A 21973-nucleotide genomic window follows, 5' to 3' on the forward strand; every position below is an offset into this window, starting at 1 on the left:
TCGCCCTGCGGGGACGGCGCCTGCTCCGGCCCCCCCGGCTCCGCCGCACTTGGGTGCTTTCTGGGCTCCCCCCAGCCTCCTCGCGGCCCGTGCACCTTGCAAATGCCGCCGGGAAAATCCCAGGCACCTTGCAAACACTGCCGGATAAATCCCACACGCCTTGCAAATGCCGCTGAATTGCACCCAAATTGCAAAGCTCCTCCGACCCCGGAAAGGTGCCGCGAGCGCCCTGCAGTGCCCCGGCGCTGGGGGCTCGCGTTTGCCCTGCCAGCGGTCGCCCCCGCCGCCGTTCCCGGCTGCTCCCGTTGCACGGGCGCGAAACCGAGCCCAAGGCACCCCGGGCTATCGGGGCCGCCGCGATTCCCTGTTTTCCGCCACGAAGGAGCCCAGCAACTGCCCTCAGCACCCGCAGCCATGTTTCCTCCCTCCCTGGCGATCCCGGCCTGCGAGGGGCATTTTTTTGGCTCGTTGCCACCACCCCGTCGCCCTCCTGCCCCCCCGTCCCATGCCTTGCCCCACGTTTCGGGGAGCATCGGCGGGGCCAGGCTGCATCCGTGCAGCGCCGGGCGCCTGCCCCGACACCGCTGCTCCGGCAGCACCCGCGCCAGACCCGCTCCCGCCCGGAGCCGAATTCCCCGTGGGTGAACTGGGCTCCTGCGGGCGGGGAGGGAGGGTTTGGGGGTGCCCCCCCGTCCCCGGCAGTGCCGATGGCAGGCCGTTTCGGGAGCCTCGGCGCCGGCCTGGCCCTGCCTCTTCCCGCTCCCCCATCTGCAGCTGGAATTGCAATTTGAAGCGCTGCCTGGGCTGGGCCGGGCCGCCGGAGCGGGAGTGGGAGGAAGGCGCTCGGGGAAGCCAGAGGAAGCCAGAGAGGCGGCTGGCCGGCACGGCACGGCACGGCACGGCACGGCACGGCGCGGGAGCCGCGGCATCGCCCGGCAGCGGGTGCTGCAGCGGGACGGGACGAGCGGGGTGAGGCGCCGGCGGGGTCGTCGCGGTGGGGCCGGGAGCGCCGAGCCGTGGGGCTGGGACACCCCTGGGTCACCCCAGCTCGGGGGGCCCAGCCCGAGGGTGCATTTTGGGGAGGGGGTGCCAGGACGCCGGGGTCCTCTCCCCGGCGTGGGGGGTGAGGACGGCCCCCCCGTCCCGCGGGGACCCCTCGCCCCGTCCTTTCCGCCTTCCCCAGCGCTGCCCCGGCTCGCTTCCCTTCCCCGCTTCCGCGAGCCCCTGCCGGAGCGGAAATAGTAGAAAGCCCTCAAAAACGCCGCTGCTTGCACAATTTGCAGGGAGCCGCCGGCGGGGAGCTGCCGGGGCCTCCGCGGCGGTGCCGCGGGCGGGAGCGCGGCCGGTCCCGAGCAGGGCGTTTCGCTCCCCGCTTGGGTTTCGCCTTCGCGGGACCGTGCTGCAAAGCCACCCCGAAGAGGCAGGGACGCCCGCGCTGCCCCGGGCGCCGGCAGCTCTGGGTGCAGGCGGCGCGGTGCCCCTGCCCGGGGTCCGTCCGTGCGTGCTGCTGCTGCGCGGGAGGTGGCACGGACTGCACACGCGTGTGCCCTGCTTGCACGCGTGTGTGTGCATGGATGGTGCATGCGAAGCAGGGCACAGGTCTGCTTGCACTGGTGCGCGGTGGTGCTGGGGAGCGGGCCGGCCTCGCTAGGGAACGGCGGGGAGCCCGCGGGATGCGGAGCTGCCCGTCCGACGCCCCAAGCCAGGGATGCAGCGCCCGAAAGCTGGGGCACCCTGGGAGTCTGCGAGGGGGGAGAGCTTGAGCACGGAGCCCCGCAGAGAGGAAACCCTCGCGGGTGTCCCACGGGCTCAGGGTGTCTTGGTGGCACTGCGCTGGGGAGCCAAGGGGACCTGCTGCCCCGTGCAATGCCAAGACGCGCGCCCCGCTCGGCCCGAGCCCCCGAGGAGCTGGTTTCGGCGTGCACACCCCAAAACCCCCCCTGCCAAACCTGTCAGGGCTCCCAGTGCAGGGGAAGGGGATGGACAGAGAGGTCTGGGCACCAGCTGCATCCGCGCGGACAACACGAGGGCACGCGGCGTGTCCCCATGCCGTGCGCGGCCGGGACAAGCCCCGATCCCACAGCTCCTTGGAAAGGGCCGTTTCGGCGGAGAAACCCCTCGTCCCTGCTGTGGCCTGCTGGAAACCCCCCCGCCTGCCGCCGGCTTTCGGGGGACGGGGCCGCCAGCCCACGGTCGCTCCTCCTTGCCTTGCAGCCGGGACGGCGAGGCGGGATGGCGACGCTCCTGGAGCCCGGCATGCAGAGCCTCCGCCTAGGTAAGGCCGGGGGGCGCGGGGGGCAGCCACAGGGCTCCGGACCCCTTTCCCAGCCCCGCGATCGACCCCTCCATGTGCCCCCACCCCGGGCTGAGCCGGGCGCGGGAGCCGCCTCGGTGCCCCCGGCCCGTGCAAGCCCCAAGCCCCGCCGGCGCTCAGCTAACCAGAACCAGCTGCCGTAACCCGAGCCAGCGCGTGGGGGGCCGGCGCCTGGCTTAACCCCCCCCGGCCCGGCCCCCCCGGCACGCGCGAGCCCCATTGCAAACGCCGAGCCCCGGCGCCGCTGCGGCATCCCCACGCGAGGGGGTTCGAGGCAGCGCCAGCCCCTTCCCGGCCGCCCCAAGCCGGCAGCTGGAGCCCATCCACGGGCTCTCGCACGGCGGGTGATTAATCCCCTCTGCTAATCGGAGCCATGCGCCGGGAGGAGGGCAGCCAGCGGGCAGCTCCGGGCCCCGCTCATGGGCGTCAGCGGCCGTCCCCGGGCCTCGCGCTGTCCCCGGGTCACGCGTCCCCGCGGGATTCGCGCGGCGGCCGCGGCCCTGGCTGATGCACTGGGGACCTCGGGGCCAGTCGCCGGAGCAGGAGGTGCAAACCCAGCTGGTGCTTCCGAAAGGAGAAGGAAAGTCCCGCTGGTTGCAGGGAAGCAGAGCAGAGGCTCGGGGCCATGTGCTGCAGCTGGCAGCAACCGGGCACCAGCTGCACGTGGTGGCCGTCCCCGAGCCCGGCCACAGCTCCAGCAGCTTGGGAGCTTCTCCCAGACCTCACGATCGCGGTGTTGTACCGGGCTCGCGCTGCGGCTTCCCTGGGTTGGTTTGCACTGGAGCAGCACGGCCACGAGCCCGGGCTCCGCACATCTCCCAGCACTTGCTCTGCCCCTGCAACGTCCCCGTCTCCCAAGTCTCCCCTCGGCTCATCGTGGACACGAGCGTTGTCACTCACCTGCCTCCTACGTAAAGAAGCCTTTGGCATCATTTGCAGCCATTCCCGGTGGAGGTCACCACGCTGACACACGTGTTTGTGTGATGATGACCATCTTCACTTAAGAACAGCCAGCTCTGGGGAACCCGGCTTGTCCCTCACTGTTAAAAACATGCAGAGCTTCTGTAGACCTAGTTCATCTATTGCCAGCTGCAAAGTAGATCTGGTTGCCCCTTTTCTGGTTGAAGCCCACTCCATTACCCCTCTTCTGGTGGCCTTTAAATGCACAAGGCAGGATCCATCCCACCTGCCTTCCACAGCTGCAAGGGAGGTGTCTCCACCTGAAGCCACCCCCGAGACCCTCCTCAGAGCCAACAGAGAGGCGCTGGGCTCGCAGGCTCCTCGGGCTTAGTTTAGATATCAACCTCCGGGTGAAACCTCTCCTCACCATGCTGGTTCCTGTCCCACCATGGAGAAGGAGCTAGTCTCTGCCTTGTCACCAAAGCCTGTCCCCACCGGTGGGCTGAATCCTCCTTTTAACTCCATGCTAGAGTCACGCCAACCCATCCTTTTGCTGAGCAAGAGCTGACCGGCCCCGGGCCCCCGGGGAAGTTTCCTTGATCCGTGGCTCTTCCCCAACTGCTGTCCCCATCCCGTGGGTGGGTGCGAGCCCCATGCCTGGGGGAGGGATCCCCAGCGATCCCACCAGCGCTGACACTGGGTGCAAATGGTCCCTGCACCTCCCTGAGGCGTATTGCTGGACTGACTTTGCTGCTTGTGGGATGACTTCTCCATCCCACCTGCAAGAGGTTCCTCATCCTCATGTTATCAGTGCTGATGAGACCCTTCCTCGTGCACGGCTGAAAAGGCGCAGAAACCCCCCCGAGCCCAGGGCCGGCCTGTGCAGACCCCCCCGAAACAGCCCCCGCGACGCTCTGCGACCCCCGTGCTACCCGACAGGCGACACCTCCGCCGGGACGTCACCTCGCCCGGCTTGGTCCCTCCCCGGGTGGGCGAATCCTCTCGCCGGGCTGGTGCCACCGGGCCGCTGACGCTGCTGTGTCCCCAGGTGCCAACGGGGAGCCGCGGTGCCACACGCCGTCACCGCCCGGCTCGCCGGGGACGCGCCACAGCTGCAGCATCGCCCCGCTGACGCCCTCCCAGTCCCCGGTAAGGCCCCCGCGGGTCCCCCCTCGGTGCGGTCCCCTCGCCGGCGCGTCACCTCGGCTCGGCCACCGCAACCGTAGTCCCTGGGCGTTAGCTTATGTCTGGGTCAGTGCATCCGACCGGGACCCAAACGCTCTCCTTTGCTGTGGTTTTTACGGGATTGCTGTTTTTTGCCGTTAGCGCAGCAGCGCGCGGGGCAGCAGCAGAGGGAAAGGAGCCCGGGGGATATGTTTAATTCTGTGCAAAGCTGCCGGCTCTCGGCTTGCTCTTACCGCGTGTTGTGGGGCCCGGACTGCTGCGAGGATGAGCACGGAGCGTGCAAAGCACATTCCTCCCCGCGCTTCATGACGCCTGGCGTTACCTGAACACGCGTATTTCCAAGACAACTAATTCATCCGTGCTAATGAAGGCCTCTTTCCGAGGCTGGCTAATGCACTTCTCATATCTGGAGATATTAAAAAGTTAATGAGGGCTTTTAGCTCTGTGCATCTGCACCGCGCGCCTGGGGAGCCGGCGAGCGCGGCGGACGCGGTGCAATGGCAGCGAAGCACGTGGGCATGCGGTGTCGTGGGCATCCACAGCTCCCACCGCCGCAGAGGGGCCCCTTCCTCCAGGTCGCCCAAAATCCCGTGCGTTTACCATGGAAGTAGCCTTTGGAAGTCACTGCCCTGAGATGCCATGAGGCCGAGAGCACGGGCCGTCCTTGCCCTTGTGTTTTGAACCTTTATAAGAGGAGAAATTATCCAGTGTTGTAAAACCACAGAAAATAACTGTGGAAGGAACCGCAGCGGGTTGCCGCGCACCGCCCCGGCGCGGGATCGGCTGCATCGTGCCGTTGCAGAGCTTCCCGGCGCCGGAGTTCAACCTCGTTTTGGCAGGGACAAGTCCCGATGCTTCCAGGCCCAAAATGGAAAAAAATTAACCTCTTCACGGGGGTTTTATCCCTTTTCTGAGGTGCGGGGTGGGACGCCGGCCCCCCGGGAGAGCCCTGCCCGTAACGCCGTCGCTTGCGTTTCAGAGGAGCGAGGCTCGGGCCCCCCCGGCCGCCCCCTTCGCCGTGGTGGTGGCCATCGACTTCGGCACCACGTCCAGCGGCTACGCCTTCAGCTTCGCCAGCGACCCCGAGGCCATCCACATGATGAGGTGACGCGTCGCGGGGGGCCGGAGCCCCTTCCCCACCGCCCGGCCCCTTCAGGGATTTTGCCGAAAGCAGCGGGGGATTCGGCTCGCGGAGCCGGGAGGGTGGGAATCACCATGGGGGAGAGGGACGGCTGCCCCAAAGCAGCATCAGGAGCATCGTCGGGGGGGAACAGCCCCCGTGGGTCTTGCGCTGATTGCGGGAAGGGATGACAGCCCCGTTAATTGGTCTGTAATTAGCTGCACGGGTCGCAGGAGCGCTGCAGCTTGTGCGCACGGTGCAATAATCCTGCACCAAGAGCTCTGCCCTCCCACTGCCTTCGGCCCCTTCTTTGCTCCCTCTCTAAGGTGTTTGAGGTTGTGTCTATGCAAACAAGCTCTGCTTGGCCGCTGCTCTCTGGGGGTCCGGGGACGCTTGGGGGGCTCTGCCTGGCACGCCGGGGCTGCAAAGCTCCTGTCCCGGCTTTGCCGTGGGGCCGGCGCGAGCCGTGGGGCCAGCCTTGCTCCAGGACGGACCTGTTTGCTCGCAGCGCTCCCGCAGCGCTCAGCCTCCATCCAAGCCCGGCATCCCGCCTCCGGGCTGGGGAAAAGCCACGCGCCCCGGCACGGTGGGAACTCATCCGCCGCGGCTCCTTCTCGCAGGAGATGGGAAGGGGGCGACCCGGGGGTGGCCAACCAGAAGACGCCCACCAGCCTGCTGCTGACGCCGGACGGCGCCTTCCACAGCTTCGGCTACACGGCCAGGGACTACTACCACGACCTGGACCCCGAGGACGCCCGCCACTGGCTCTACTTTGAGAAGTTCAAGATGAAGATCCACAGCACCAGCGTGAGTCCGTGCTCCCGCCCTCGCCGGTCCCCCCCCCCGCCCCGGGATGCAGCACCCGGCCCGCAGCATCTGTGCCCCGTCCCCGCTCTGCAGGACCTGAGCATGAAAACGGAGCTGGAAGCCGTGAACGGGAAGAAGGTGCAAGCGCTGGAGGTGTTCGCGCACGCGCTGCGCTTCTTCAAGCAGCACGCGGTGCAGGTGAGGCTGCGGGGGCTGCGGCGCCGCGGCCCCCCCCCCGCGCAGCCCCGAGCCCCCGCCGAGCCCCGGCCTCGCGCCCCGCAGGAGCTCAGGGAGCAGTGCCCGGCGCTGCCGGAGACGGAGGCCGTGCGCTGGGTGATCACCGTGCCCGCCATCTGGAAGCAGCCGGCCAAGCAGTTCATGCGGGAGGCCGCCTACAAGGTGAGGGGCCCCGGAGCCGCGGGACGGGGTGCTGGAGGATGCCCGAGGCACCGCGGCTGCCCCCGGGGGGGGGTTGCTCCCTCGGGTGCTCTCTGCAGCTGCCAGGCCCCCGGGAAGCGCGGCGAGCTGGGAAGCAGCTTGGATGTGGCTGCACGACCTGGAGTCGGGAGCGGGGAAGCAGCCCGGCTCCGACCCACGCGGCCCTATAGCTGCTGCCCGGCGGAGGGGACCTGGTGCACAGGCGCGATGCATCAGAAATAAAATCTAAATCTATAAGATTGACCTAAAAAAAAGGGTTCCCATGAAATTGAGATAGGTAGGAGCGATGCACCAAGGCCGGAGCGATGCACGCAGGCTGGAAGCAGGGGAAGCCCTTGCTGGGCACAGGCGGGAGGCCAAACCATCCCGGGACTCTCCGGTCGCAAGAGGTGACGTCTCTGCCCTTTGCAGGCCGGTCTGGTGTCGCCGGAGACCCCGGAGCAGCTGCTGATCGCGCTGGAGCCCGAAGCGGCATCCATCTACTGCAGGAAGCTGCGGCCGCACCAGCTGCTGGAGCTGAGCTGCCCGGCGCCGGCCAAGGGGCTGGGGCCCGCGCGCGCCCTCGACTCCAGCTTCAGGCAGGGTGAGCGGCCGCGGGGCCGGGGCGATGCCGGCGTCGGGGTGCGGCTGCAGCCTGCGTCCCTCCCTCCCGGCTCAGCCCGCTTCTGCTGGCTCGGCTCCGACCGGCCCTTGATTCCCCCCTCCGGAGGTTCCCGAGGGGCCGCGGCCGCCTTGGCGTCCTGCATCCCCTCTCCCCAGCCCGGCCCCTCCGCGGGCCCCAGCCGGCCGGACCTCCCCGGCGCTGCCGCCGCTGCGGCCTCGGAGCATCCGCCCCCCGCGCCGGGGCTGCGCTCAGCCCCCCCGAGCCGGCGGAGACGGCTGCGCCGCTCGAGACCACCGCCGAGCCCACGGCCGGGGCTTTCCCGGGGCTTTCCCGGGGCGCGATGCCGTTCACGGAGCCGGGATGGGTCAGCCGGGGGCTGCCGGGCTGGGATACGGTTGCACCGGGATTTGCAAAGGGGTTTCGAGGAGCTGCGCCGCCGAGGCCGCTGCAACGGGGCCGCTGCAGCGAGGCCGCCGGGTGCACCCCAGGTTGCCAAAAATAGGGTCACCCCACCTTGCACAAACATCTCCCTGCCCTTCCGGGCTGCTTTGATGTCCCCATCCCGGGGGAAACTCCACCCGGGCTGGATCCGTCTGGGAATAACACGGGAAGGGCCTGGCGCGGGAGGCGGCCGGGGATGCTCGGGGTTGGGCTCACGCCGCGCTCTGCCACAGCCCGGGAGCAGCTCCGGCGCTCCCGCCACAGCCGCACCTTCCTGGTGGAGTCGGGCGTCGGGGAGCTCTGGGCCGAGCTGCAGGCAGGTGAGGAGCCGCCGCAACGCGGCACCGGGGGCTGCTCGCTGCAATGAAAACCTGGGATGTCGCCCCCCAAAACTGGGATGTCACCCCCAAAACCTGGGATGTCACCCGCAAAAACTGGGATGCTGCCCCTAAAAACTGGGATGTCACCCCCAAAACCTGGCATGTCGCCCCCAAAACCTGGGATGTCTCCCCCCAAAACTGGGATGTCACCCCCAAAAACTGGGATGTCACCCCTAAAACTTGGGATGTCTCCCCCACAAACTGGGATGTCGCCCCCCAAAACCTGGGATGTCACCCCCAAAAACTGGGATGCTGCCCCTAAAAACTGGGATGTCACCCCCAAAAACTGGGATGTCACCCCTAAAAACTGGGATGTCTCCCCCAAAAACTGGGATGCTGCCCCCCAAAACTGGGATGTCTCCCCCAAAACTGGGATGTCTCCCCCAAAACCTGGGATGTCTCCCCCCAAAACTGGGATGTCGCCCCCAAAACCTGGGATGTCTCCCCCAAAAACTGCGCAGGTGACAGGTACGTGGTGGCGGACTGCGGCGGCGGCACCGTGGACCTCACCGTGCACCAGCTGGAGCAGCCGCAGGGGACCCTCAAGGAGCTCTACAAGGCCTCAGGTGGGCGGGGGGCGGCGGGGTCCCCCCCCCGGGGGGGCGGATGGCGGGGGCGGCCCGGCCCCGGGGCCGCTGCGGGTTCGGGTCCCCGCGTTGCCGTCGCTGGTCGCCTGCCGCCACCTGGCGTCGGCGCGGGGGAGGGCAGCGGGGGGGCCGCGGGGCCGGGGCTCTCTCGGGGGGGGGGGGGGGAAATGCAGGGGGAACGGGGGTGCTGGGGGGGTCAGATGGGACGGAGAGGACGGGGTGCTGGGGGGGGTCGGAAGGTGCGAGGGGATGGGGGTGCTCGGGGGGGCCAGATGGGATGGGGGTACAGGGGGACGGAGGTGATGGGGGGTGCAGGGGGCACGGGGATTGCAGAGGGGGGTGGGGATGCTGGGGGGGGTCAGATGAGATGGGGGAAATGGAGGGGCACAGGGGGAGACAGGGGGTGCAGGGGGATGGAGGTGCTGGGGGGGGTCAGACGGGACAAGGAGGGGGTGCAGGGGGGACGGGGGGTTGCAAGAAGGACAGGGGTGCTGGGGTGTGGGTCAGATTGGATGGTGGTGCGGGGGGGTCGGGGGTGCGGGGGGGTACAGGGGTGCCGGGGGGTGCAGGTGGGATGGGGGCTGGGGGTGGTGCAGGGGGGACAGGGGGGCTGGAAGGGTGCAGGTGAGACGGGGGTGCAGATGGGATGGGGGACTGGGGGGGTTCAGGAGGGATGAGGGTGCTGGGGGAGTAACAGGGGTGCTGGGGGGGGGTTCAGATGGGACAGGGGTGCTGGGGGGGGCTGCAGGTGGGACAGAGCCTGGGGGATACAGGGGGCCTGGGGGTGCAGGGGGCTGCGGGGGGGGGCGGAGATGCTGGGGGGGGTCAGGTGAGACCGGGGTGCTGAGGGGAGGTGCAGGTGGGATGGGAGGGTGCAGAGGGGATGGAGGTGCAGGGCAAACAGAGCGGGGGGGGGGGGGGGGTCCTGCACCCCAGCCGTGCAAACCCAGACCAGCAATGCTGCATCCCGGGACCACCCGGCATAGGGTCACTGCCTCCCCGTGCACGGACGGGGTCCGGGGAGGGGGGAGCACAGGCTCAGGACCTGACCCCCCCCCGGCCACCCAGGAGGCCCCTACGGGGCGGTGGGGGTGGACCTGGCCTTCGAGCGGCTGCTGTGCCGCATCTTCGGGGCGGATTTCATCGCCACCTTCAAGGCGCAGCGCCCGGCGGCCTGGGTGGACCTGACCATCGCCTTCGAGGCCCGCAAGCGCGCGGCGGCCCCCACCCGCGCCAGCCCCCTCAACGTCTCCCTGCCCTTCTCCTTCGTCGACTTCTACCGCAAGCACCGGGGCCACAACGTGGAGACGGCCCTCAAGAGGAGCAAGTGAGGCCGGGGGGGTGGGGGGGTCCCGCGTTTGGGCAGGGAGAGGACATGGGGCTGGGGGATGTGGGGGTCTGCCCCCCCCGCGCCGCCCCCCAGCCCTGCCCACCCTCCCCAGCGTCAACTTCGTCAAGTGGTCGTCGCAGGGGATGCTGCGCCTGTCCGCGGAGGCCATGGCCGAGCTCTTCCAGCCCACCGTCGGGCAGATCATCGCGCACATCGGTAGGCGTCCCCCCCCGCGGGACCCCCCCACCGCCGCGGGGGCCGCTCGGCTGCATGGCACCTGCTTGGCTGCATTGCATCTCGTTGCACCCACAGCGCTGCATTGCACCTGCAGCGTTGCATTGCACCCGCTCGGCTGCATTGCACCCCATTGCACCTGCGGTGCTGCATTGCACCCATGGTGCTGCATTGCACCTGCAGTGCTGCATTGCACCCCGTTGCACCCCACTGCACCCCCCCAGACCCCCCAGCCCGGCTGACGGCCCCGCTCCGTCGGCAGGCGAGCTCCTGGGCAAGCCGGAGGTGCGGGGCGTCAAGCTGCTGTTCCTGGTGGGCGGCTTTGCCGAGTCGCCCATGCTGCAGCACGCGGTGCAGGCTGCCTTCGGCAGCGCCTGCCGCGTCGTGGTGCCGCACGACGTGGGGCTGACCATCCTCAAGGGCGCCGTGCTCTTCGGCCTCGACCCCGCCGTGGTGCGCGTGCGCCGCTCGCCGCTCACCTACGGCGTGGGGGTGCTCAACAAGTTCGTGGAGGGGAAGCACCCCCGCGAGAAGCTGCTGGTGAAGGAGGGCAAGAGCTGGTGCACCGACGTCTTCGAGAAGTTCGTCGCCGTGGACCAGTCCGTGGCGCTGGGCGAGGTGGTGCAGCGGAGCTACTGCCCGGCCCGCGCCGGGCAGCGCAAGACCATCATCAACGTCTACTGCAGCGCCGCCGACGACGTGGTCTACATCACCGACCCCGGCGTGCGCAAGTGCGGCACCGTCAGCCTGGAGCTGGACGAGGCCGGCGAGGGCGGCGGGGCCAAGCGGGGCCGCCGCGAGATCCGCGCCAGCATGCAGTTCGGGGACACGGAGATCAAGGTCACCGCCGTGGACATCAGCACCGCCAAGACGGTCCGGGCCACCATCGACTTCCTCTCCAACTGAGCGCCGCGGCGCGGGACGCTCGCCGGCGGGTCGCTCCGGGCCGGGGGGCCGAGCCCCTCTCCAGCCGCGCGTTAACCGTCTCGCAGCCGCTTCGGGAACGGCTCGGAGCGGCGCCGGCTCCGGGATCCGGGAGGAGACGCCGGGCGCCGCGGGAGCGGGGTGCTGCAGCGGTCCCCCCCCCCGGGTCAACGCAGGCAAACGGAGCCCGGGCGTGTTTTCAGCTGAAGTTTATTATTTTCCTTTATAGATTTTTTGTAATTAAAAACAAAAATACCCACACATAGACACACACCCGTGTATATATATATCTATATATCTATATATTTATATATAGGCACATAAACTCCTCTGTTGCTTTCAGAATGGAGCCGCTTCCCAGGTCGTCGTACCACTGTCTTAAAACGACAAACAAACAGAAAAAGCAAAACCCCAAATAGCTCGAGACCGTGTCGAAAAGGCGACGGGTGGGAGGGGGGTGCCGGCCCCGGCGCCGACCCCGCGGCACGGCGCAGCTCTGCCCACACCAAAGCCCCCGCGCCGAAGCCCCGAAGGCAAAGCTGAGCCTGCGGCTTGGGCTCTGCTCCCGGAGCGGACGGGTGCCACTGTGCAGCCGGGCACCACGGCGCTGGGGGGGAACCACGGGGTGCACGGGGCAACCGCAGGGTGCATGGGGGGGGGGAACCGTGGGGTGCAGGGGGGGGAACTGTGGGGTACAGGGGGGGGAAAACACAGGGTGCACGAGGGGGGAACTGCAGAGGTGCACAGAGAGGGACCATGGGGTGCACAGGGTAGGGGACAGGGGACCCGCAGGGGGCACAGGGAGGAACCGCGGGGGACACCATGGCATGCACAGGGAGAACCGCGGGGGGCACGTGCCCTGGGAGCAGCCCCCGAGCCCCCCCGTGCCTCTCGGGGAGGATGGGGAAAGAAAACAAAGCTGAAAGCAGCAGCAGCACCAGCAGCAGAGGGGCGACCAGGTGCCTTTTGGCACCCGCCCAGGCCACGGCGGGGCTCCCGACAAAGGATGCGCCGGCATTTCGGGAGCCTTTCCCACGCTTTGGGGACTGCGCACGAACCCGGCGGGCACAGCACCGTGCCAGCGCCCACCCAGGCTCCTGTCCCAAGCGAGCCACGAAGCAGCACGGGAGTCTTCTGGCAGGGGAGGTGACTGGGCCCGCTCGGCTTTGCTCCGGCGCAAGGCAGAGGTGAGCTGGCTCCTTGGCAAACCCCCCCGGCTTGGCGCTGGGGGAGGAAGAGGAGGCAAGCGGCAGAAGCGCGGTGCCCGGACCTCACTGGGAGCTCCATGTCATCCGTGAAGCAGCAGCGCTCAGGGTCCTGCCAACACCTGGGGGCTGGGGGGGATTTTTTCTTCTTCTTTTTTCCTTTCTAACTTCAAGCTCCGAGCCGGGGCGCCAGGAAGGCGGCGGGCGGCGTGGCGGGGGCTAGTCGAAGCCGTGCCAGTCGCTCTGCTCCGAGTCGTACTCCAGCTCGGCGCCGATGCAGCGCACCCCGTCCAGGAGCATCGGCGTGCCGTGGTGCCGGTCTGTGGGGCAGGAGCGGCACCGTGGGCACAAGGAGCCCGGGCACCGCTGCCCCACAGCGCCCCGCGCCACGGGGGCGGGCGGCATCCAGCTGCAGACACAGCTGGCGGGACCGAGACGTCCCTAAGCCGCGGTGGGCTGCAGCTGCAAACGGGATGCCTTCGGCAAGGAGCCGGGCCGTAACCTCCCGCCAGGGAGGAATGCCACCCTCCCGGGACAAGGGGAAGCGGCACCGGGCTCCCGGGGGCCGTGGGAACCCGCTTCCCGGCCCAGCAGCACCGGCTGCAGCTCCAGCACCTGCCGTGGCCCCGGCCTCGTCCCCTCGAGGACATCAGCTGCCCCCTGCCACCACGGAGGCTTTTTTGGGGTGCAAGTCGCGTGGGTTGGGCAACATCCCAGCACTGTCCCCGGGGGGGACAACAGCCCCAGCAGCAGCCGGTACCGGGAGAAGAGGAGGGTGGTGCAAAGGAGGGGCAGAGGACGGAGCGTGGTGCAGAGGGAGGCGGCAGGGAGCATGGGGCATGTGACGGCTCTCCGGCCACGAGCACGGCGAAAAGCAGCAGGTTTCCGAGCCGGTGGCGATGCCCCACCATTAAGGTTGCGCTGGGGAGGAATCGCCACCTCCAGCCCAGGCGATGCCCCGAGGACCGAGAAGCCCAGGGGCCACTCAGACAGAGATGCCGGGGCTGCAGCCACAGGGACGGGTCTCTACGGCCCCGGCCGGCGGCGGAGAGGGCACGGAAGCATGCAGAGAGACCCTCCGGCCCCTTCCTCCCCCCTAGACTTGGCCCCCAGCCCGTAGGACACCAGGGACACTGCTGCATGGGCAAGAAACTCAGCTGCAGAGAGACCGGCCAGGACAGACGCCCACGGGCCGGGGTGGACGGACCCCCCGCCCCGTCACCCACCCCGTCACCGGGACCTACCCATGACGCGGGCCTGGACCACGACCCTGACGCAGGCGCCGTCGTCGGTCTCGCTGGCGAGCATCATCTCCTCCTTCAGCACGCCCTCCTTGTGCGCCGTGTACTCGCACTTCACGCTGTAGCCTGCGCGGGGACGGAGAGCGGCGCTGGGAGCCGGGCCCGGGGGCGAGGGCCGCGGTCCCCCCCCCACCGCACCCCCTCCCCGCTCCCTGCCTCAGTTTCCCCACCTGTAAAACAGAGAGGAGGAGGCTGAGCCCTGGCAAAACTCAAAACATGCAAAGGCAGAGGTGGTGGAGGGTGCCAGACCCTGCTGGTGCCTGCCGAGCCGGTCCGGGCAGTGCCCTGACGGTGCTGAGCATCCCTAACGCCCCCGAGCATCCCCAAACACCCCCGAGCATCCAGGCTTTGCACGGCTGGACGCGGAGGAGGCAACTGGGGAGCCGAAAACCAACATGCAGCTCGTGCACGGCCCCGACACCCCCGGGCAGGGCGAGCGGGGGCCGGGTTCGCTGGGGCCGGCAGCGCCCGCAGCCCCGTGCCGTCTCCCGGGGCAGCCGCCCATTCAGAGCCTGCAAAAAGACGCATCTGTCAGAGCCGGGGGATGTAATTTCCTTCAGTTCCAGGGGAAGAAAAAAAAATGCAATATAGAAATAAAGGGGAGGCGGAAAAATAAATCACTCTGGCCTTTCAGCTGAAGAAAAGCATTAGTCAAACCTCGGCGGCACGGGGACGCGCGCTCGCCGTGAGTAAGCACTGCACGTGGAGGAGCAGCGCTCGCATGCACGTGCGGGCTGGGGGAGTTTCAATAGCAATAAAAGCACGAAAAAAAACATCCACTGAGCATTAATTTGCAGCGCGAAGCTCAGGCCCCCCGAGCGGTTACAGCAGCAGCGTCAGCGCTGCAAGGTTTGGCCTCAGGGCTCGGAAACGCTGACCTGTGCAAGGGGGGACGGGACGGGACGGAAAAGCAGGAGGATGAGGAGGGGAAGGGGCTCGGGGACGGCTCTGATGCTCCACGGCGGACGACACGCAGCCCTCCACGCAAAATCCAGCACGCATGCCAACCCCAGTGCACGCAGAACCCACACACATGCAAACCCCAGCACCCACGCACAAAACGGTGCCTGGGCAGACACCAGCGCACGTGCAAACCCCAGCACCCGCAGATCCTGGCCGCTGGATGCATGCAGTGTCGGGTGCAAGGAGCCCCAGGACCGGACCGGCACCGCGGAAGGGTTTCGGGCAGCCCGCGGCAGAGCACTGCACCACGCCGGGGCAAAGGACGCGGCTTTTCCCCTCCAGCCATCGAGGGAAACGGGGCTGAGAGCAAAGCTGCCTGCTCCGGCGGCGAGCCAGGCTCACACGCCCCACGACGGACACGCTGCCGCTTGCCTGCAAGCATAAACGAGCTTAAAACAGGATTTCTTCCCAGATTTGGGCCAGAAAGCAGCCGAACTGCAAAGGGGAGAGGGAGGCGGTGGGCACCCCAGCAAAAGCCTCGGCATAGGGCCAGAAAACAAGTTTCCTTTCTGCTCGAATCCATGCCAAAAAAACAAAAAGTGAAGCGCGGTTGCTCTCCCCAGCTGCAGCAGCTGTGACAGCACCGTCGGCGGCCGGGATGCAGCGGAGCCTCCCCGGCACGCGGACGGGGACCTCTTACCTTCGGACACCGGGGCGACGCTGACGACTTTCAGGTTGAGGTTGGGAAGGGGGATGGCGCAGACGTCCTTCCCCAGCCGCTGCACCGGGGGCAGCACAAAGGTGATTTCGTACTTGTGCAGGATCTTCAGGAACCCCACCTGCGAGGGCGGCAAGGACCAACGTCACCCCGCTCCTCGCCCCGCGCAAGCGGAATGAAAACACCTATTCGCACTGTACAAAAGCAGCAAAAATAACGATTTCCAGGCTCCATCAGGAGCCGATTCCTGCTGCGGGCACAGCCCAAGGCGGGCACCAGCCCACCTCGGTGCTTGTATTTTGTGTGTGTCTGCACACGTGTGCATGGATATATATATAAATATATGCGTGGCTTGCATTTTTTGATATATATATATATACATATATATGCGCAAGGCATGTGGCTTGCACAACAGCGTTCCTCCCCACGCGCAGCTCCAAGACATCGCTGCAATACAGAAACCAATGCACAGTAACGACAAAGCCCAGCTTTGGACAATTTTAGGCCAGGGAAAGATCTATGGTTATCAGCCCAAAAAAGACTTTTTTATCCCTATCAGGAAGGATGCAAAGCTCTCCTCCTGCCGCGGGGAGCAGCTGTGCACACCGCGTTTCGCGGGCTGGAGAAACAACAGCCGTAAGCGACAAGTCAGCAATCGCTCAGCAATTCACAGCAATTTTGAGGGCAATAACCCGTCACCCGCCCTGTACAAATAACTGACTCAGAGCTCCAAAGGGCACTGCAGGCTGCTCTGCTTCGCGCAGCGCCAAGGCGACGGGGCTTTGCCCCCAGGGAGGGAGCCCCGAAGGAAAAGCGCGGGGATCCCCCTCCACGGCCGCCCTCGGTGCCGGCGGCGAGGGGATGCTCTTTGCAAGCAGGGTTTGCAGAGAAGGGCAGCAGAAAGCCGCCGCCGCGCCGCGAGCCCTCCCCAGGGAGGGGAAGGGAAAGGAGCATCAGCCCGGCTGCAAAACGCTTCCAGAGCGCTTCCAGGCAGGGGAAAGTTCCCGAGAGCTGGGGCAGCCCCTTCCCAAACCCACGGCCGGAGCATCCCGCAGCAGCCGAGGAGCATCCCACGCTGGACTGTTTTGGACCCAGGCTGACTTCTTCCCTGCAGGTAGGGAGCCACGAGTGAGCAAAGCTGCAAGCTTTCGGCTTCAAGTCACCCTACGCTGCAAGAACAGCAAGGGACCCCCTCTCTCCCCCCATCCCTGCACTGTCCAAGGAGGGAGCAGCGGAGACCTCCCTGCATGGGCTCCGATGCTCCCGAGACCAGGATGGCTCCCAGCTCCCGGCAGCTCCGCGGAGCCGCCAGCACGGGGCACCCAGCCAGGATGCCGAGGGAAATCGTGGCCAAATGCGAAGCGTTATTAAACACAAACCACGGTGCCCATCACCTCCGCCCGGCCCCGGGCTGGCTCGGGAGCCGCTGTCAAATCCACGCCGACATTAAAGCCCTCATGAGATGCGGGGAGGGATCTCAGCTGATTCAACACATCTATTATTCACAGCCGTCGCGAGCGCACTTCTGGGAAGAGCTGCCATGAGCCCACGGACGCTCCCGTTAACCCCCTTTTCCTTGGGCACCGAGCACAGATAAGCCACGGGACTCCTGTTTGCAAACAGCCCCCGTAGCACAGTGAATCCTGCAAAACCGAGCGCCAGAGCTGGCTGCTCGGCAGCAGCTGCCGCGCTCCGTCCATCCCGAGCCGGCACAGCCTCCCAGGATGGGGCATCCACAAACAGCCCCTTTCCACCACGTCGGGACACGCGGCAGAGCGTGGGAAACTGAGGCCCGGAGCAGGCTCCGGCGGGATGCCAGCGCTCCGGACGTGCCGGCCGGGGAACTGCTCCGAGCTTCTCCGGGCTGCGTGGAGGCAGCAGGCGCGGTCTGAAGGAACGACATCCACAGGGACGAGGAATACTCCTCCCGGGATTTCCAACCCCTGAACCGCAAAGTGCAGCCATGTTCCCACAGCAAACGCCCAGCTTGGGAGCGCGGACGCCCTTTTCCACCAAATCCTCCTTTACCTGCAATTTGGACACAGCCAGCAGCCTATTTCGGGCCGGGGCGGGAGAGTTCTCACCTTCACGAGGAAGCTGCCGTCCTTCTCCTGCGTGACCATGACCACCGAGTCGTGGAGCTTCTCGTCGAAGCGCACGTGGCCGTGGGCCCCCTCAGCGGGCTGGCTGGGGGCAAAGCGCACGCCGCCCGCCTTCGCCTTGGCGCCTGCGCGGGGACGAGAGAGGACAGAGGCCCCCGTCACGCTGCCGCCCGGGACCCCCGGACCCCCGGCAAGGACAGGACGGTGCAGCTTTCCGCCCGCCCACGGTGAACCCGCTGCCCGGCCACGGCGAGTGCATCCATCCGGCAGCGCGCGCGGAGCAGATTGCTGCCTCCTCAAAGAAAAGGCTCTTTGTGCCTCCGCGGGCTCCCTAAATCGCTGAAATGCAACAGAATTAATAACTCGGCCTTGTTCAGCCTGAGCGGCTTGGCAAAACCCGCCGCTCCGCATGGAAGAATGGGAAAAAAGGATCCAAACGCTTGCAGGGCGACGCGAGCGCACGCAGCCACCTCGCTGGGGGACGGGAACGGGGATGGGGCCGTTCCCAGCTGGGGATGGGCGGGATGCGCTGCCGGGAGCCGGGTGCTGCTCTCCCAGTGCCAGGCTGCGAGACGGGTCGAGCCAAGACTTGGGTGGATCCCGTGCGGATCCCCAGCGCCAGCTGGGAAACGCGGGCTGCAGCGCCGATGCCCCACGCGGGCACTCGAAAGCCCGCCTGGAAAACAGGCGCTGGCGAGGGAGCGAACCCCACCAGCGGGCGGGTGCCGGCCGCGCACGGTGAGTCAGCCAGCAAAGAAATCGGATTAGGGATGAAATTCAATTGTGCATCTTCCACGCATCCAAGCGGCAAGGGAGAGGCGAGGCAGGGAGTTGCTCACGCCGGCGGCTGTGTGAACCAGCCCAGGGCAGAATTGCAGAGGGGGGAAAACCGCCCCGAATCACTGCAGGAGGGTCCCCGAGACCCCCGAGACCTGGCGCAGCTCTGCCCTGCTCCGTAACGCCCGTGCCGCGGGGTCCTGGAGCCACGGGGGAGCTGTGGCTGCCCGCGGGCTCTATCGTGCTCAGGGTCCCCCGCGGTGGCACAGGGCAGGAGGGACAGCAAGGGGCTCTGCACCCAGCCGACCTGGCGATACAGCACCCCGCAGGGCCACGCACGCGGGTCCGGGCTCCGCTGCCCAAGGTGGGCACAGAGCAGGACCAAAATGCCCCCGGGAACCCTGTGCAGCCAGGGCCAGGAAACGGCACTTGTCCAGAAGCCGGGAAGGGGCCACAAGCGATCCCAAGCCGTGGACAAAGCACCAGTGGTCGCGAGCCCTGGTGCTCTCACGGGGCCGGAAAGCTGCAGGCTCCCCGCCGAGCCGGACCAGCCGCCTGGACAAGTCTTTAACGCGGGAGGGAAAAGGCTCCGGGCTCAGAAAGCCCCTGGGGGCAAGGAATGACCCATCCCACGACCTGCTCGGGCAGCAGGGAAGGCGAGCGGGGAAGCGGAGGGATCGCGCTCGGCAGGAGCACAAAGAGCCGCGCGCTCTTTGTCTGGGCGGCGCGGCGGCGAGCAGGGCACCGCGCGCCCGCGTCCTTCCCAGGTCACCCGTCCCGGCACGCCGCGGGCACCGCCGCCGCGGGAGGACACCAAACTTCGCGGCGTGCCCCGGGGAGGCAGCCGGCTCTCCGCAAGCGGGCTGGCGTGCAGGAGAGGGGAGCGATGCGGGGACTCACCCTTGCTAGCCGTAGCCATGTGGCCCCGAAGCGGCGGTCCTCGCGGGAGCTTCAGAGACACCGGCGCAGGGCCATGGTCCGGGGCGCAGCGGCAGGTCCCGCGCGCCGGCGCTGTGGAGGGAGGGAGGGAGGAAAGGACACGGTTAGACTTTGGGCAGGTCGTCAGGGAAAGTCAGGCTGCGGCTGCGACCGGGGAGGGCTGCTGCTGCCTCCAGCCAGCTCCGGGAATCCGCCGCCTCCGGGTCCTAGGGCCCGGCGCGGATACGGCCGCGCTGCTCCGGGCACCGCGGAGCGCGCCCTGCCTCGGTTTCCCCACCCGGCACCTGAGATTTCCTTCGCCCGTATCTTGTTTACGATCTGCTGGCTGCCAGCAGCGGGGCCTTTACCCACAGCGGATCCATTTTGCTAAGCGCTTAAATACCACATTGTTTTTTTAAAGGCTTCTCTTAGCAAAGGCGCCCAGCTAACACATCAAAAGATGAGGGCAGGGCAAGCCGGTCCCAGGGGCCCCACTGCTGCACCGTCCCCGCGCCAGGAGCAGGCTCCAGCACCCAGTTTGCACCCGGGACATGGGGCAGGGATGCGCCGGGGCAGAGCTGAGCCCCACGCGTCCCCACGCACCGGGGATTTGCCCGGGGTTTAGGGGATTTGCAGCAGGAAGGAGCCAGATTAGGGCAAGGAGGAAGGAAACGGGCAGCGAGGAGAAGTCACGAGGGAGGAAGGCGCTGCAGGGCGGGCGACGGTCCCCGGGCAGCTCAGCCTTCCGCCGAAACCCCCCGGCAGCGCAAAGGGGGCACGGTCCCCCCCCCCAGTCACTGCTCCACGCTAACGGGCGGCCGCCCCGGACCCACATCTGGCACAGCTGCGCAGCAGCCCAGCAGCCCCCAACCAAGCGCCGCTGCCGCTTAATCGGCTTAAGCCCATTCATAAATCTCGGGGGGGGGGTGTTTAGGCTTTTGGGCGAGCTCATGCACCCGAAAACAGGCAGCGGCAGGGATCCTCCGCCTGCAGCACCCCAGGGGCTGCGCCAGCCGGGGGAGACGAGCCCAAGCGCATCCGTCTGCTCCGATGTAATGCCTCGCTCCTAATGCACCGGGCTCGGTAAATAACTGCAATTGCCCGGTGTTAATTGCAGCCCGAGCGGCCGAGACGCGGCGCCAGCCCGTTTCTCTCGGAGATACCCGCGAGCGTCGCTCCCTCGTCCCGCCGGAGCGATGGGAATAAACCTCCCGGTGCCAGCAGCGAGGTGGAAGCTCGGGCCGGGCCCTGGCCTCGTGCCGGCGAGGCGGTGGGGACGGCTCCTCCTCGACGGGCTGCTCGCGCCGGCCGGTGCCTACAGAAGCCGTGCCGTCACGCCACGGTGAAACGATTTCCTGGGGAAAAAAGAAAAAAACAAGAAAATTACTCAGAAGCACCTCCCGCTCCGCTTGCGCACCTCGGCGTGCACCTCCACGGGCTCTTCCGCCCCTTTCCCAGCCGGAGCCGTACCCGACTGCCGGCGCCGGCTCCCCAGCCGCGCACACGACGCCGCGCGCCGTTCCCGGCCCCCGAGCTGCATTTACCGCGTTCGTCTTTCGGGGACGGAGGAGGCGACTTCCACCCGCGCCGCGATGCTGCTGGAGGCGGGGGGCCGCCCCGCTCCCGCCCGCGGCACAAAGGCCCGGCTGGGCCCCACGGCACCGGATTGCCCCCCCGGGACCCACGACGGGCCGGTGCCCCAGGACGGGACCCACCCGCTCATGCATTTCTGTATTTCTCTATTATTTCTATTTTTCTCTATTTTTTCCCTATTTCTGTACTCACGCCCCGGCACAGCTCCCCACCCCACGCAGGCCAGGTGCAGACATCCCCCCCCGGGGCAATGCTGGGCTGGGGCAATAAGCCTGGTGCGGGGGCAGCACAGGGGCAATAAGCATTGGGGGGGGAGGAGCAATGCAGGTGCAATGGCAGGTTAGGGGCAATAAAATTTGGGGGGGGAGGCAATAACCCCAGACCAGAGTCGGGGGGGGGTCTGTAACCCCATGGGGGGGGGCAATAACCCCATAGTGGGGGGGGAAGGGGGCAATAACCCCGGACCAGAGTGGGGGGGGGGCTATAACTCCATGAGGGGGCACCAGTACCCCCAGGCCGAGGGTAGTAACCCCATGGGGGGGGGACACACCAGCACCCCATGGGGGGGGCAATCACCCCGGACCGGAGTTGGGGGGGGGGAACCCTATGGGGAGGGGGGCAGTAACTCGGGGGGGGGGGAAGGGGACACCAGCACCCCAGGCCGGGAACAATAACCCCATGGGGGGGACACCAGCACCCCCGGCCCGGGGCAGTCACCCCGCGGGGGGGGGAGGGGGGGCGGTTCCCCGGCCCCCCCCCGCCCCGCACTCACCGGCCCAGCCCCGCTCTCCCCTCGGCGCCGCCGCGCTGCCCGCACCCCAGGTGCCCGCTGCCGGGACACGCCCCCAAGCCCTCCCATTGGCCCGCGCCTGGCTTGAACACGCGCTCCCCTCTGCCCATTGGCCCGCCTGCGCGGGGGACACGCCTCCCCGCGGCTCCCATTGGCTCCGGCTCCTGCGGGCTCCTACCTCCCGTGGGCACGGTCGTCCCCGCGGGGCGGGGTTCTCAGTAGGGGCGTGGCCAAAGGGTGGGTCTCAGCCAATGGGGAGAGGGCGTGGGGGGGAAAATGCATCGCTTTGGGGCGCCACGTGGGGAGGCCACGTGGGGGCTCTTCGCCGGCGCGGGCGGGGCTGCACGGCGCTCCCGATACGCAGCGCCGAGCACGGGGCGGCCAACGGGGCGGGGCCGGGCC

At 67.7% G+C, this 21973-nt stretch overlaps 2 protein-coding genes across 2 annotated transcripts; one reads left to right on the plus strand and one right to left on the minus strand.

Annotated features, from left to right (window-relative positions):
- Nucleotides 1-770: 770 nt before the first annotated feature.
- Nucleotides 771-11535, plus strand: HSPA12B (heat shock protein family A (Hsp70) member 12B). Its single transcript, XM_064511706.1, has 13 exons — nucleotides 771-969; nucleotides 2215-2275; nucleotides 4263-4363; nucleotides 5379-5503; nucleotides 6140-6326; nucleotides 6420-6524; nucleotides 6609-6725; nucleotides 7176-7347; nucleotides 8043-8129; nucleotides 8651-8755; nucleotides 9845-10103; nucleotides 10219-10322; nucleotides 10603-11535. Exons 2-13 carry the CDS (start codon nucleotides 2233-2235, stop codon nucleotides 11244-11246), a joined length of 2049 nt encoding a protein of 682 aa, XP_064367776.1. The 5' UTR covers nucleotides 771-969; nucleotides 2215-2232; the 3' UTR covers nucleotides 11247-11535.
- ADISSP (adipose secreted signaling protein) lies at nucleotides 11458-21646 on the minus strand. Its single transcript, XM_064511707.1, has 7 exons — nucleotides 21554-21646; nucleotides 20352-20543; nucleotides 19171-19281; nucleotides 17476-17618; nucleotides 15374-15512; nucleotides 13714-13836; nucleotides 11458-12789 (listed from the first exon to the last, which is right to left on the minus strand). Exons 3-7 carry the CDS (start codon nucleotides 19187-19189, stop codon nucleotides 12689-12691), a joined length of 525 nt encoding a protein of 174 aa, XP_064367777.1. The 5' UTR covers nucleotides 19190-19281; nucleotides 20352-20543; nucleotides 21554-21646; the 3' UTR covers nucleotides 11458-12688.
- Nucleotides 21647-21973: the final 327 nt, after the last annotated feature.

Source organism: Dromaius novaehollandiae, chromosome 4 (assembly GCF_036370855.1).
Source record: "Dromaius novaehollandiae isolate bDroNov1 chromosome 4, bDroNov1.hap1, whole genome shotgun sequence".
Taxonomy (NCBI): Eukaryota; Metazoa; Chordata; class Aves; order Casuariiformes; family Dromaiidae; genus Dromaius; species Dromaius novaehollandiae.